The 17038-nt window shown below is 50.7% G+C and overlaps 1 protein-coding gene across 1 annotated transcript in view; it reads right to left on the reverse strand.

Annotated features, from left to right (window-relative positions):
- Positions 1-17038, reverse strand: part of SHB (SH2 domain containing adaptor protein B) — a 135372-nt gene that overhangs the window by 32303 nt on the left and 86031 nt on the right. Inside the window, exon 3 of the mRNA NM_001192934.3 lies at positions 15130-15345. Within this exon, the coding sequence (NP_001179863.1) occupies positions 15130-15345 (216 nt within the window). The remainder of the gene's footprint in view (positions 1-15129; positions 15346-17038) is intronic.

The raw sequence follows: 17038 nt of genomic DNA on the forward strand, positions 1-17038 counted from the left end.
CTGAATCCCTCAGTGATGACAGGGACATTGGAGATGACTCCAACAGGACTTGACTACTCACGGGGCAAGTTGGGGAAGACTCCTGTGCAATACCGCACTGCGATGGAGATCGGGGCACAGTGGGAGGTGGGGTCAGGGAGAACGGGACCAGTGTGCACTTTCCCATGAAGCCTCCCGTCTGCTAACTTTCTGGTTTGGGGGAATGGAGAGAATGGAGACAGGGACAGTGCAGCAGGCCTCTGGCCCCAAGTGGTGAACAGTGCCCCAGGGGTAGCAGAGTGGGGGTGTGGGAAGGGGTAGGTGGGAGACAAGGTTCTAGGCTTAGTTCTGCCAGAGGCAGATAAGAGTGAGGGACTAGATGAACTGTAAGGCACTTTCACCCAGGACAATCTGGGTGCTCCACTGGCTAAATCGGAATCTGGGAATTTCTGCCAGTATAAAATCCTACTACACACCTCCTGGCCCAGAAGGTAAGAAGAGAGGCATGGAGCATGCAACACGATCATGGAAGGAATGCAGGTTCTCAAGACCAACAACCTGGCAACCTATCTAGTCTCAGGTCTCACCATGCCGCCCTCCAGGCTGTGTTCTTTGTGTGAATCATTAGAACTCTTGCCTTTCTCCTCATCCACCTGACTGACTCCACTTGTTCTTTAGGAGTCACCTCTTCCAGGAAGCCCTCCCTGGCTTCACCCCCTTCCCAGACTCACCTTGATCTCAGCCTCAGTTCAGTTCAGTAGCTCAGTTGTGTCTGACTATCTGTGACCCCATGGACTGCAACATGCCAGGCTTTCCTATGTATCACCAACTCCTGGAGCTTATTCAAACTCATGTCCATTGAGTCGGTGATGCCATCCAACCATCTCATCCTCTATCGACCCCTTCTCCGGCCTTCAATCTTTCCCGGCATCAGGGTCTTTTCCAATGAGTCAGTTCTTTGCATCAGGTGGCCAAAATATTGGAGGTTCAGCTTCAGCATCAGTGCTTCCAACGAATGTTCAGGACTGATTTCCTTTAGGATCAACTGGTTGGATCTCCTTGCAGTACAAGAGACTCTCAAGAGTCTTCTCCAACACCACAGTTCAAAAGCATCAATTCTTCGGTGCTCAGCTTTCTTTATAGTCCAACTCTCACATCCATTTATGACTACTGGAAAAAGCATAGCTTTGACTAGATGGACCTTTGTTGGCAAAGTAATGTCTCTGCTTTTTACTATGCTGTCTAGGTTGGTCATAGCTTTTCTTCCAAGGAAAAAGTGTCTTTTAATTTCATGGCTGCAGTGATTTGGGAGCCCAAGAAAATAAAGTCTCTCACTGCCATTGTTTCCCCATCTATTTGCCATAAAGTGATGGGACCGAATGCCGTGATCTTAGTTTTCTGATCTCAGCCTATGGTACCCTAATGGCCAGTTTCTTTGTTTGGCTCCCCATGAGCCCCTCAAGAGCAGGGGCTACACCATATTTTCCCCCATTCCCCCAGCCTTAGTACCTGACCACAACATAATAGGTGCTCAAAGAATGACTGAATGAAGAAACTTAATGAGCTGCTGTTTCATTTTACTGGGGAAAAATATCAGTTTTCATACCAGATAAACTGGATAAAACCTAATAACGTCCCAGTCAACACTGCAATTCCCCACTGAATTAATTTATACATTCGCTTGCAAGCTTAATAATATAGGCATATATTTTAGAGGGAACAGGTGGTGATGAATGACAGGCTTAATTAGGCAAATCATCCCACCTAAAATAAAAATATACAAACTCCAAGCGCAGTGATTCAGCAGCACAAGGGAAAAACAAATGTTAAGGACAAAAGCTCCAAACACAACTGCTTTCATTCCTTCTAATTAAGTTTCTCTTTAATCTGCAATTTTAAAAGGCAATTCTTTTAATTTAGTGATTTTCTGTAAAAGATAAAGGAAGACACAGCCCTCAAAAGAATATCTGCATTTAGAGAAAAAATATACCACCCCTGTGAGTTGTTAGAATGACAGTATCTAATTAATTCCACCTATAGGCAATTAGAAACGGAAGTCAGGGTTCTGCTGGAGGGAGGGGAGCCTCAGGCGGGCAGGACCAGGCCTCTGGAGCCCTTCGTATGTGGTGCGATGACGGGACCAGAGCCCTGGTGGCAGTGGGAGAGGTGGTCCAGTTAACGGCTCCACCAGCCTCTGTCTCCAAGGCAGGTGAGGTGGCCCTTCATGATGCCCTAGATGTCCTTCCAAAGCTCTGATCTGATGAGATCTTTAAGACCCAGCTCAGATCTCCTGGGAGGCCTTTCCTCCACCCAGGTTAGCCTTTGCTGTTGGTGGTCCCCTTCCTACTTGTATTATAGATGTTATATCAATTAGTCCTGACGTTGGGTCAGTGTTAACAAGCACCCATGCTAGCTCTAACCCTCACGACAACCCTGCCATCCTATGGGTGAAGGGAGGGGGTTACCATCTGGGTCTCAGAGCAAAGTGACAGGGCCGGCCAGGCAGGCATTACATCTCCCTCATTTAGTCTTTGAAATGACCACCAACTGTATGATGTCTAGAAGCTTCCAAGGTCTGGCACAAAAGCCTGCCTTCCACAAAACCTCCCCATCCCGCCTTCTGAGAACTCCCCTCCTCCAGTACAGCTCACAGCACTCCACCCTTCTCTTGTAGTTCAGCAAGCCCCCAGCCACTCCTCCCCTGGCAGCCCATGGGGTTCTCTGGGGGACAATACCTATGACTTATTTTCCTCTCCAATATCTTGTCAGCCCCTAAACTGAATACAGTGCTTGGCATAGAGGTGGTACTTAGTAAATGTTTGCTTAGATGAAATAAATATGTTCCTTCTAGATTTGGCTCCTTCCTGTTTATCATTCAGGGCTAGCCAAAGAGATCAGGTTCCCAAATTCCCATAAGCCTGTAAAGCACAGCTCTCCAGGTCCAGAAACCCTTGCTAGCTCCTAGGTCCCCGGGACAGGAAAGGACAGAGAACTCACTCTGGTGCTTGAGGCCCTTGGTGACTTGGTGACAACCCTTCTGGGTTTCACACCCACCCTTCGGCTCCAGTCACAAAGAATAGCTGGTCCCCCATCCCTCATCTCCCTGCTTCCAGGCCTCTGCTCTGCTGTGTCTGCCCTGGAGAATCCCTTTCTTCACTATCTCTGAGTGCAAAAATCCTAGCCATTTTCCAAAGTTCAGCTTTAATGCTGCCTCCTGGGGGCAACTTTTGTCAAGACCACCCAAGGTGGAAGGCTTCCCCTGTGGCGCTAGTGGTAAAGAACTTGCCTGCCAATGAAGGAGACAAAAGCAACATGGGTTCGATCCCTGGGTGGGGAAGATCCCCTGGAGGAGGGCATGGCAACCCACTCCAGCATTCTTGCCTGGAGAGTCCCATGGACAGAGGAGCCTGGTGTCACAAAGAGTCAGACAGGACTGAAGCAACGTACACGTACGCAGGCCCCGGGAGAAAGGAATGCCTTTCTCCTTTCCTGAACCCCGCCTCCCTGTCTAAGGCATTGTCTGACCCCACCCCAGTCCATATGATACATACATAGGTGTCTTCTCAGAACCAGATGGAGATGAGGCCTCATGCCTTAGCCTCTCCTGAAGTTCTCTGTGCCTGACACGCAGTCCATGGGCTGCAACAAGGCCAGAGGACAGAAGAACCGCAGCAGCTCAGCGTCATGGAGAGGGTATGGACTCTGCAGTTAGGAAGATCCAGCTTTGAATCTTGCCTCTGCCACTAATGTGTGACTTTGGGTAAGTTTTCAAACCTCTCTGAGCCTTAGCTGCCACTTCTATCAAACAGGGCTGACAAGGCCTATACCATAAAGGATTATGGAGGTGATTAGTAAGAGAGGACATACCAAAGCCCAGGCAGGGCCCCTGTACATGGTGGTCCCTTCTCCCCATGGCCACATCCATGCTCAGAGCAGCTCCTTTTCATTTACTCAGGAGGATTGAGTGCCTTGTATCAGAAACCACTTTCTCCAGCCTGCGCTGAAATTCTTAAGGTGGAGGCTCCAAGAAGACAAGACATGTTCTGTTTTTTTAAAGCTGAATTCCCAGTGCCTAGGATAGTGCCTGATGTCAATGCTTAGACTCTATTGAGTGAATGAATCTCCACCCAAATTTATGGTCAGCAGGTCCAAAAAAAAACCTCATTCATCAATCAAGAAAGGAAACTTAGGAGCTGGACTCCCTCCTCAAATCATTTTAAAATAGTTTTGAAAAATGACTTGACCTTTACTGAGCGCTTCCTGTTCACAGGCAGGCATATGTGAGGACCTGATGTGACATTCTCTGACCCTCACAACAAAATGAGGAGGTTGGTGGGATTTTATGTTTTTATGAACGGGGCCTGGACCGGGCAAGTAGACTGCCCAGCAGAGAGGAGCAGGCCATCATGCCAGGCAGGGGGCGCCAGCCCCCAGCCCCTGACGCTCTGCTTTGGGATGAAAGCCTGGGCAGCCTCCCCTCACCTAGGGGTGCTCTAGGAGTGCCTTTCTCTAGGCCAGGCAGGGAGAGAAGACTTGACAGCCTGCCAAACATCCCTGAGTCCTCCGGGCTGACCATGAGTATGGATGTTAGCCCCTAAGGATGATTCACAGGGAACTGGAAGAAAGTGAAGGGCACCTAGGGCCTTGGGTCCCCAGGTGGGGCCTGTGGATCAGTGGCTGCATCTTTTTGGCTGGCCTCCGGCCTCCCCAGTTCTCCAGCACAGGACAGAGTCCCTTACGCAGGGGCAACAAGGATTAGAGAACTGAAAACAAAACTCTGTGCACAGAGCTTTCAGGTGCTGAAGAGGCCTTTTAAGGCCCCATGAGGATGAGGAGGGAACAAATACGGGGCTGACAGGAGAGGCCTGACGGTGTTCCAGGTCTGGTGTTTGTTCATGGATATCCTATTACTTTGAAAACACAAGGGCAGAGAGACCAGAACGAAGGTGCACACAGCACCCTTTCCACACAGTCTAGGGTGCTGATTCCTGCACACTGCTGGCCTTGGCTCTGGCCGGTTCTTGGTAGAGGGCACAGGTGTGGAGTGGGGAGGGCAGGGGTGAAGAGGCATATAAGGGGCTGCAGCCCAGGCAGTCGTGAGCCCCCAAGAGGGGGCAAGGAGGCAGACCCTGCATTGATTTGGGGAGGTGGGGCCCCCATGACCAGAGTCTATGGAAGCTTTCATGACAATGCACAAGCGCTCCTACTTGACTAAAACTCTGTTCCCAACAATGGTCCTCCGCTGCTTCAACTTTCTAAACATATGTTCTGCATCATCTCGCTTGTTCCTCATAGACAAGCATTAGAATTTCCATCTTACAGGTGGAGAAACTAAGGCCCAGAGAGATGAAGCCCCCTTCTCCCCTGCAGTTCAAGAGCAGGCCTCACTCTCTCCTCTCCCCAGGGAGTGAAGGCTGTACCTGCAGATAGGTCGTGAGACAATGGGCAGCTCAGCACATGTTTGGCTGGCTCTTTTAGGATCACCAATAACAGGCCTCTGTGTTCCCCTCACAGGTACATGCAGGCCCCAGGACACCGTGCTGCCATATCTCAAGGGCAGTGCCTGAGAACAGAAGTTCCTCATTATAAGAGAGGGTAGTGGTGACTTCCCGAGAAGCAGGGCATGGGGAAGCCGGTGAGGTAGGCGCCTGGAAGCCGCCTGGGCTCCAGGAATGCCATCTGGGTTCCAGGAATGCTGTCCATGCATGTACACCCAAGCCTGGACTGGGGAAGGAGGGCCTGGCACAAGTGAGCATGGCTTTATCCTCCTAGTCTGCACCCCAAAAGGGAAACATGGATGTGGCTGCCTGGTGCAAAGACCCCACCCCGAGGGCTGCTGCTTGGCTGCAGGAAAAGTAGGGATAAATCCTGATGAAAATGACAAAATGACCTAAATGCAGAGGCCTTTACAGCTGCCAAAGCAAGCCATCTCCACCATCATAACTCATTTTAGAAATGAGAAATGACCAGCTGCGAAAGGGACTGTCCCATGTCAACAGCTAGACTTGAACTTGGAATCCTAGGGGCCTCTAACAAGTTCAGCACAAATCCTATCTACAGTGTAACAGGTTCTCAAAAACAGTAGTGATGATAAAGATACCAAAAGCCAGCGTCCACTGAACACTCACTGTGCCCCCGACTTCTGGCACCGATTCAAATTACCACCTGGTTTTACAGATGACGAAACAGGCCGTTTGACCCAGGTCACCCTGCTAGCAAGTGACAGCCCAGGGGCTTAAATCTAGACCCTGCAGCTCTGCTAGCTCTGGGCTGGGTTCCCTGTCAGATGGAGAATGCCCACTCAGATCTAATGCAGTGTGTCTCCTAACACTTTCACCTGCAGACACCCAGAGACACTTAGAATCAGTCCTGGGGCCTGGGAGAGGGACTTCCCCCATCCACAAGCCTCAGAGGATGTGCAGGAAGCAGGCTGGGCACGTGTAGAAACGAGTCTTCCCTCCCAGGAACCCCCAAACCTCAACCCAGCTGCTCATTATGTTTCTGCTGCTGCCTATCCATAGATGGAATTACAGGAGAGGAACGACAGGAGGGGACAGGTGCCTGGCTCTCAGGGTCCTGCTTGCCACCTACTGACACACCAGTCTCCCCACCCACAACCTGGCAGGCAGATTCGCGGGCCAATCCTCCAACATTCAGGGACACACTCTCGGCTTCTAGTTCAGACCAAGGGCAGCAACCACAGCCATCACCAGCCACTCACAAATGCCCCTATTTTGTGCAGGCCCCTCTTCCTCATTTGAAGAGAAGACAGGTGTACAGCTTGAAAAAGTGATGTGAAAACATACCATCTCTGTCTGAGCAGGCTGTGCGATACCCCTCAAGAGAACTTGGGGTTGGTTTTCCTGAGACCTAATTTACTCAATAATTTAATAAATACTTGTGTGTTCATTACCTGCCAGGCACTGATCTAAGGTGGGGACCTATGTGTCAACAAGGCCCGCCGAGTCTCTGACCTCACAGAACTTAAAACCTCTATCCACATGAAGACCTCTGTCTTGCCAAGCAGAAGAGAGAGCAAAGACATTCTACTAAACCTTTGGGGTTTTTTCCACACAGGAGACAAAGGCACTTGAAGAAGAAACATTTCTATCAACATAATTAGCTGGCAAGCCAAAGCTATGAAACACCAGTGTTTTTCTTTTCTTTTTTTTTTTAAGGTTACTAAATGAATTCATTCATATGTCAAACAGAAAAACCAACTGGAAAAACCTGTCCCTCGGTAACATATCAGCCAAAGGAAGTGAGTGATCCCAGTTCTCTGTTTAAACCCTCCCCCTCCTCTCTGCAGACCTGCTGTTCACACGTGTTAAACATTAATTACAACTGTTACTCATTACATAGCATAAAGCTCGGAGTACCAACACAATTGTTAATTTCCTCCCAGGCCCAAGGCATTCTGGGAAGCTGAGCAGGGGGCAGGAAGCATTGCTGGAGCCCCACTGGGGCCAATGGTGAGGAGGTGGCATGCGCAGGGTGCACCAGGTGAGGGTGGCAGATTCCCCGTGGACTCTTCTGCCGAGGCTGAGCCTGTTTATTCTAAGCACATGAGCATGAGTCACAGGCTTGGTGGGAATAGCGAGCCTGGAGCAGGCGCTGACGCAATCACTGTCAGCACCACCACCTTCGGAGCTCTTGTGCTTCACGGTGACAAGTTACCAGCCCAGTACGGAGTGGGTGCAGCGGCTTCTGCCTTAAGAAAAGCCACCTCACCCCAGCACAGGTAAAGGGAAGGTTCAGACCTGCTCGTGACATACTCACAATGTCAATGCAGCAGTGGGGAGAGCGCCTGACTCGACTTCATTAGCTGCGTGGACAGGCTGCTCACCGTCTCTGAGCCCGAATGGTGCCATCTGTGTGATGACAGTGAAACCACACCATCCCTTCCCTTGCAGGACTTCATAGGGTTAACCCACGCCAGCCTCGTAACCGGGGCTCACTGTCTATTAACTTCCTGCCCCTCCTCCATCACCCCCTTATCTTCATGAGATTATCTTAAATTAGCCAACTGAGCTGGCTTAGGGATGACTCACAGATGTTTAGGAAATAGACATACCTGGGACCTTACTTTCCCCTTCCTCTGCCCTTTGAGCCTCACTTGATGAGGCTGGGAAAATGTCAAAACTCAAGAGGGTGCCTGCCAAAGGGGTGACCAACACAGCAATAGCACCCCTTCAGCTGACAGTGACAAGGGAGTACCTGGCTGTTCCAGAATAAACCAGTGCACATCCACAGAGGATGTGGAGGGAGCACAGAGGGGCCCCAGCCCAAGCTGGGACGGGGGTGGGGAAGGGAGTCATGTCAAGGGAGGCTTCCTGGGGGAGGTGGCACTGACACACCAAGCCAAGCTGTGATACCCCTTTCCTACCTCCTCCCTGAGCCCAGCGCCTAACATATAGTAAGTACCGAGTGTGCTGTAGGTTCTCAAAGTGGGGTCCCCAGGTCAGCAGCCTCAGCAACACCTGGGATCCTGTTTGAGAGGCAGATTCTCCAGCCTCATCCCTGGAACCTACTGGATCAGGAGCTCTGGGGGTGGGACCCTGTAATCTGTTTGACGCTTCTTGCCGGTGACTCTGCCACATGCTCTGAGCAAACCAACCAACGAACGAACATGTCACAGCTAGAATAGAGAGGGGTTTGGGGGAGACTGGCAGTGGGGACCCTCTCATACCTGGGGACCAGTGGTCTAGTCCTCAGGAGGGACTGAATAAAGGATGGAAGAACTGGGTGGTTCACGGTGAGAACTGTTGCTGGAATCGAGAAGGGAGTATCTCCTACAGAAGTGTTGTTTTCCACACTATCCATACCTCTCATTGCCTGCAGTAACTGGGAATGAATTTCATAAATGGGCCCTCTGTGCCCCCAAAGTAGCTTTTTATGCAGTACTGTTTTAATATATAAAATTAAATTTTACTGAATACAGCAAGCCTTCCCTGAGCACCAGTAACCATTCTCTCAGGCATGACCCTTTAGAGTTTATGAAGTCTTTTCAGCCAATCTTCTCCCTTGATCACCACAGAGATCCAGCGTGATAGTTTGTGACAATCCCTGTTTTACAGACGGGAAAACCGAAGCTCAGGAGGCTGAGAGCCTGTCTGAGATCCCACAGCTGGTGAGTGGTGGAGCTGGCATGTAAACTTGGGATTGTCTGACTCCTACTACTGTCCCAGTGGCTCCTGACACCAAGACACTGTGTTGAGCTTTCAAGGGCAGAGAAATTGGCCAAGGAGCTTAGTAAGGAAGACAGATAAGTACTCAAAATAAGTATATTCAGCATTGAGTCATGTCTGTCTTCTCTTTTCGCTAGAAGGCAGGCCCGTTGCTGGCTGAAACCAGGACATTGCTTTAAAAGTAACTTCAATGGGGACAAATCTCCAGACAGTGAGTTAAAAACAAAATGCCTCTGTTTCTCTGAAAGATCTTTTTTTTTTTTTTTGACTGTGCCAGGTCTTAGCTGCAGCACGTGGATCTTTGATTTTCATTGTGGCATGCAAAATCTTTAGTTGTGGCAAATGGGATCTAGCTCCCTGACCAGGGATCAAACTGGGGCCCCCTGAATTGGGAGCAGGAAGTTTTACCCACTGGACCACCATGGTAGTCCTTCTCTGAAATATCTTAAGGGTGCCCTTCACCCACTCTCTTGCTGCCCAGCACCTTTAGTAAGCACTCTGATCATTTGCTTCTTCTCGGAGGCAACGGCAATCATTAAAAAAGTAGCTTTTAACTGAACCCACTGAATTAAAAAGAAATGTTGATCCATCCTCTGTGTATGGCCCAATTGGCTCTGCCATGAGGTCTCCAGCAGTTCCTGTTCCCTCCCTGGGCCTCAGTTTCCTTGGCTGGACAAGGAGTGGGATGCCGTGGTGTGGGGACCCCTCCTTGTGCAGAGCGGGGGCAGAGGATGACCAACCCATGGGATGGCTCTGGTCATCCCTGTGCAGTCACGAACCTTCTAGAACTTGGGCTGTCACAGGCTCCTCAGCTGGAACCATTTCGAGTGGAAACCTACACCCCAGGCACATATCCTACTCGCTGTAGACACAAGGAGAAATTGGTGATGTTGCCAACAAGGTCATATAGTCAAAGCTATGATTTTTCCAGTAGTCATAAATGAATGTGAGAGTTGGACCATTAAAGAAAGCTGAGTGCTAAAGAATTGATGCTTTTGAACTGTGGTGTTGGAGAAGACACTTGAGCGTCCCTTGGACAGCAAGGAGATCAAACCACTCAATCCTAAAGGAAATCAGTCTTGAATATTCATTGGAAGGACTGATGCTGAAGCTGAAACTCCAAAACTTTGGCCACCTGATGCGAAGAACTGACTCATTTGAAAAAACCCTGATGCTGGGAAAGATTGAAGGTAGGAGGAGAAGGGGACGACAGAGGATGAAATGGTTGGATGGCATCACCAACTTGATGGACGTGAGTTTGAGCAAACTCCAGGAGATGGTTAAGGACAGGGAAGCCTGGTGTGCTGCAGTCCATGGGGTTGGAAAGAGTGGGACACAACTGAGCGACTGAACAACAACCCAGGGGCTCTGGGAGGATGAGGGCTCTAGCACATTACATGCAGTATCTTGCGTGGTGTCAGAGAATTGAGACATCAACAGGGTAAGGGCTTGGATTCTAAGTGGGACTTTATAGGTTCAAATTCTGGCTCTGCAGCTGACTAGCTATAGGATCCTGGGCAACTGTTTCTTCTCTTTGGACTTCAATTTCTGTATCTGTAAAAGGACAAAACTAAGATCCCAGGAGGTGGTTGGGAGGATGAAATGAGATAATACACGCAAAAGTGTTCTGTAAATACCAGCACTACCAGTACAGTGCTCTGTAAGCCTCACCAGGACCCTCTGCAGCAGACACGTTTCCCCAGAGAGAGCACGGAGGCCCCAGGAGAGGTTCTATCCCTGTCCTTCCAGGGGCCCCCACAGATGTGGAGACTCCACATCCATGCCCCTCCCGCCCCCCCAGAGCCCAAGTCTGCTTCTCTAGGTTACCCACCCAGTCCTCAGCCCTCTCCCCGTGTGGCCACCTCCTGGGTAGGCTCTGTCCATCTTACAAAGCCCAGGGGCTGGTCAGACCATCTGCACCAAGCTGTGCCACCCGAGACAGCATGGGATCACTCAGGGTACTTCTCTTGCCCCACGCTGGGCAGGGAGTTGCATCAGTGAGGGGTTGGACCTGCTGCCTATAAAGTCTCTGGGGGGTGAGTCAAAGCAGCGGGGGGAACCGAGTCCAGCCAACTCTGAAGGCAGGGGAGTCTGCTGGGTGGGCAGGGGGCTGACAGCCTGATTGTAAAACTGATAAGGCATCCGTTTTGGAGGTTGGGATCAACCCCCAACCTCAGGCCAGGCATGTATGCTGAGACTCCGGTGCTGGGTGCATGGGGGCAGGGATCCTGGCTGAGGCTATCAGCAGCTTCCCATAGGGAGGGCAGGCAGGAAACCTCCTTCACCTGCTACAGAACTCTGAGCGAAGGGAAGACTATCATTCCCAGGAAGTGAGGACCACCTCAAACCCTGCAATAGCTGTTTTCATGACAACCAGGAAGTGATAATCGAGACTTCCCGAAAGGCTGCCCTGGCTGAGAAGGCCACCTTCTGTGGGAAATGCCGAAGCACCCCTTACAAGAGCCTCCTTTCATGACTGCAATGCAGGACAGCACTGTGAAGGGCAGAAAGCACTTTTGCTTCATAGACTGAATCACAGAGGTAGTTCAAAGGGCTCCCCTTCCCTCAGCCTCCGGCCAGCATGCTGGGGTCCTGATGAAATGAAGCATGGAAGCAGCCTTGAAGTGGGGGGTTGCAGGCAAAGCCCTCCTGATACCAATGCGGCCTCACTCAAGCTTCTGCTGGCCAATCTCAGTGACAGGAAGCTCATGATACACTTTCAGGTGTATCTGAAATTCTTACCACTCACCGGGACCATATATCCCTATGGCTCCTCCTTGGTAGGCCCACCTCTGCCCTTTGGGGGTGCCCATACTGTACACCTTTGGAAATCTGAAAACACTGCCCGGGTTCCTTCATGCAAGCTAAACAGGCAGAATCAGAATATAAGGGATGGAAAGAGATGATGACAGTTTTGCCCAGTGGATTTTTAGCCCAGTTGCAGATCCTGTCCCCAGGCTCCTGGGGCCCATCACAGCACCCAAGGGCCCAGAGAACTGGGCGGGGCACTTCAAACAGGGGTTGTGAAAAGGAGGACGAGGCCCAGCTCAGCACTGCCTTGCTCCCTGACACCACCAATGACGTGCTAAAGCATGTGCTGCACACTCTACTCATTCAGGCAGGAGGTGGGAGCCACCTTTGTTCCTGAGCAGCCACCCTTCCTGGTTTAGAAATGGGACTCTGGCAGCACTTCAGCAACCCAGTCGAGCTGTTTCCACTCGTTCTGGTTACCCGAGAGGTGGTGCATCCACTTCACTCCACCTACACGGTGGGCTAGGAAACAGGAGGGTGCTCCTCACCTGACAACTTCTGTCTAGATGTGGGGAGGGGATCTGGTCAAAGACTCAAGACTGGTGCTCACAGCATCCCTTCAGCCAAGGGAAACAACTTCCTTCTATGCCCCAGAAATCAGAACTGAGCCAAAAGCTTCTTGGGGAAAGCACAATCAGTATCCAGGGCTTCCCTGGGGGCTAAGCAGTAAATCCACCTGCAATGCAGGAGATTCGATCCCTGGGTTGAATCCTGGGTCGGGAAGATCCCCTGGAGCAGGGCATGGCAACTCACTCCAGTATTCTTGCCTGGAGAAGCCCATGGACAGAGGAGTCTGGTGGGCTACAGTCCATGGGGTCTCAAAGAGTCAGACGTGACTGAGTGCCTTAGCACACACCCACAATGAGTATCCACTCCAGAGCAGGACACACAGTTGATGAGGTAAGTGACTTGATGAGACACAGGTGGGGACAGGATTCTGCATCTGCCTCCTAACAGCAGCCTAAGAAGTTGACCTACAATGACACATGTGATAGCAACTCAGCAACAGAAAACCAAATCCAGAATGGAGACCCGTGGCCCAGAAACTTATGTGGGGACCAGTTCTGAGACCTTGTGATCCTTTGTGAAATGTATAGTAGTTCTAAAACCAGCTTTGGGCAGAATTGGGCAAGTTCTGGCCTGAGAGCCTTCTGAAGAGATGATGTCGTGTGGGGTAAGTGCTTTTCATTTTAACAAGCCTGAGAATCCCCTGGGGGTCTTTTGAAACTTATTGACTCTGCAGGTCTGGGGGCTTCCCTGATGACTCAGATGGTAAAGAATGTGCTTCCAAAACAGGAGACCCAGGTTTGATCCCTGGGTTGGGAAGGCCTCCTGGAGAAGTGAATGGCTACCTACTGCAGTATTCTTTCTTGGAGAATCCCATGTACAGAGGAGCCTAGCAGCTACAGTCCATGAGGTTGCAAAGAGTCAGACATGACTGAGCGACTAACACTTTCACTTTCTGCAGGTCTGGTCTGGGGCCTGAGACTCTGCATTTCTCACCAGTTCCCAGGTGATGTGATGCTGCTGGTCCAGGGACCACATTTTGAGCAGTAAAGCACCAGACTAGACCAAAACATCAGAGGTAACATGACCTGCAAGGTGGTCAGTCCAGGAGAGGGTGAGATGCCACAGCTGCCTGCAGTGTCATCTCTTGCCATGGCCCCTTGGTGTCTAGAACAGTTGTTACATGAAACGTTTAGCCCTTTAATCAAACTGGTGTTTGCGAAGAGCCACCTCTGGAACAGCATCAGTCCCATTCTAGCTTCTCCCACACCCGGGATCAACCACGCCAGGGGACAGTCCTTGGCTTTCACTGTGCCCAGAGTAGGAAAGGCTGTGAAATGCACTGGAGAGATGTGAGGTGACCAAAGACCTTTCAGTTACCCAATTACTCTCAGCCCTGGCTTTTGGCTGGCACACACCACCTGCCAGACGGGCCCAGCACCCATAGCACTGACTATATGGTGAAAGAACTGCCCCACCAGGGTCACGAGCAGGAAGCTCTGCAGGCCTAGAGAGGCAGCAAGGAAGCCCGTGGGATGCGTGGATGTGCCAGGAGGGCTCAGAGTGATGGCAAAGGAAGTGCAAGACTTTCCCAGATAGGACACAGCTGGGAAGGGCACTTAGCAGAAGGCAGAGATTGCACAGAGTGCTACATCCAGGGAACTGAGCCATACATGCTAGAGTAGTCAGAACCTCAACTGAGGGAATCAAGACAAGTGGAGGGCAGAAGCCTCACTTCTGAGCCCCAGAAAGGGAGGAAGGGTCCAGTTGTGCTTGAAAATGGGAGATTCTAAACAAAATGAATGTTAAGAATAAAAACTCTTCCTTTATGACCTTCAATGTGATAAGAGTTAGTCACTCCATGTTTCTTTGTTCATATGCCAAAACTCTTAGAAGCATAGAAATTTTTTGCATCTGACTTTCCCCTTTTAACATTAAACATAAGCATTTTCCGAGGCTGCTATACATAATATACTCTTTGTCAACGTCACTTTGTAGTGGCTGCTCAATATTCCATTTAATCAATGCCCAATGCCGAACATCCAGGTCGTTCCCCATCTCTCATGATCATCATGCCTTTTTCTGTGCTTTCGATCATAAGTTTGGATCCTAAGGACTGAGATTAGGATCAAAGGGTGTGAACATAGCTGAAGACAGGTGACACATATGACATACTGCTTTTCAGAAGGCTGTGGGAGCAGAGAGGCACCTGAATCATTCAAGGGGCTCCGGGCCAGGGGCGAGGTCAGCCCCTGAGGTCAGGACGTGCCCACAGCCTGTGCTCTGTGAACAGGCTTGTGCTGAATGAAGCTGGAACAGGAAATGCAGTGGCCCTGGATGTATGCAGGCTGTCGTAGCTGCACGACAGACTGATTTTCTTCTAGTCTTTAAAATTTCCTTCCAAAATCTTGGCTTCAGTGAACTAGAGCATTACCAACAGGACCAAGACAGAGTCAGACAATGAGATCATCTGGGCTGTCTAGATCCTGGCCTCCAGGATCTTCCTCATCTTTAAAGGGCCCAGCTGCACTAGAAACCCTGTGGCTTACCTGAGCAGGCAGGGACCCATGCACTTACTCCCTTTACACAGGTGAGTGCCATGCAGGTGAGCAGCCTCCTCTGAGTGGGGCCGCTGGCTCCTTACCTGCCAGAGCTGGGATAGTGACCCGGTTCCACTCCCATGGCTGATCGTACTCGTCAGCGGGCCTGTCGTCATCCTGGGGCAGCTTGCTCTCCCGCAGCCGGGGGCTGATCGTGCTCTCTGAGTCCGAGTCCACGCTTTGGCCCTCGGGTTCATAAGGGGTGTCGTATAACTGGATGCCTTTGTGCTGCGACCGGACGCTTTCCTGCCTCTGAAATTCTGCAGTCGAAAAGGAAGGAAGCAGAAATGTAAAGTGTGCACAGCACATGCCTCCTCACCTGGGATCTGCCGGATGATACACATGGGAATTCAGAGCCACCAGCCAGGGAGATGGGGACTGCACAGAACAGACCCCTCATTGCATTTAACCGCTGCCCTCCCCTTGAGGGCAGTGTCTCTGCTTAATGGCTCAAGGCTTCCTCACAAAGATATCAGGTTCTGGACCAAACAACAGAACCAGAATGCTCCCTGTCACCATCCGCTATCTTCAAGGGCAGAGTCCACACACGAGTGTGATGTCCTGGGTGTGTTCCAACACCAGCCCAGGACACACAGAGCTCTCAGCAACCCCCCGCTTACAGATGGGGGGGTGATCTTCCCACTAGGGCAGCTCCCTGGTCTCTGGACTTATCATTCTCCGCCTATAAGATGAGGAAAATGAAAGTGAAAGTCGCTCTGTTGTGTCTGACTTTTTGAAACCCCATGGATATACAGTTCATAGGATTCTCCAGGCCAGAATCCTGAAGTGGGTAGCATTTTCCTTCTCCAGGGGGTCTTCCCGACCTAGGAATTGAACCAGGGTCTCCTGCATGGCATAGGCGGATTCTTTACCAGCTGAACTACCAGGGATAAGATGAGGAGACTGGGCCAAATGGCCTTCAAGTTTCCACACAGCTCACATATCCATTTACAGACCTACGAAGCCAAGAACCACCTCCAGAGAACCCAGGGTCACTGATTTCTCCCCTACAAAGCCCCATGAGTGACCCTTTCCCTGCATTTCTACTTCCCTCAGGGCCTGCCTATCTCCTAACACGCTGAATACAGCCAAGACACTGGAGAGCAGAGGTCCAGTTTCACTTCTGAATAAGGAAGGAAAGCTCTTAATCTTCTGGAGAGGATGCCAGGGCCCGGCTCCAGTGTGGGCTGAGCAGCGGCCGCCCATCGAGATGAGGCCTCACACAGGGCACGATCCTTTCAGCGACTGCTGACTCCTGAGAGGACAGTGGCGGCTGAATGACAAATGCCAGGATGCTATACTCAGGCTCCTCCTCATCAAAAAAGGGGGCATTTTTCTGGCTTTGATAATAAACACCCCCTGTGTGCAGGGGGACAGGAGGGGTTGCTGAGGTTGCTCTCGGCAAGCAGAGAGGTTTGCTAATTTAGGCAAACCTAAATTAGCATAATACTGTTTTCAGGAAGGGGTCTCCTGCAGGGCCCGCGAGGGATGAGGCAGGAGAGATGACATTTGAACTGACAGCTCTGACAAGTGGAGGGATAGGACGAGGGACAGGATTCCTTGTGCTAGGACCAGGGCAAGCCCAGGCAGCACAGCTGGAGAAAAGGTGCTCACTACCCACTTTCTTGTTTTATTTGTAAGATACATATATAGAGCATTTGCCATTTAACCATTCTTAAGTGTGCAACTCAGTGACATGAAGTACATTCACACTGTCATGCAGCTATCACCACCATCCATCTCCAGAACTTTCTCATCATCCTAAACTGAAACTGTCCCCTACTAACCCCTCCATTCCCCCTCCCCCAGCCCCTGGCAACCACCATTCCCCTTTCTGTCTCTGTGAATCTGACTACCTGGGTACCTCATCCAGTGGAGTCATATAAGGTACTTGGCTGGGGACACTTGGTCTTCTTTGACAGTCTTATTTCACTTACCACAATGACACATTGT

This window comes from Bos taurus, chromosome 8, assembly GCF_002263795.3.
Source record: "Bos taurus isolate L1 Dominette 01449 registration number 42190680 breed Hereford chromosome 8, ARS-UCD2.0, whole genome shotgun sequence".
Classification (NCBI taxonomy): Eukaryota; Metazoa; Chordata; class Mammalia; order Artiodactyla; family Bovidae; genus Bos; species Bos taurus.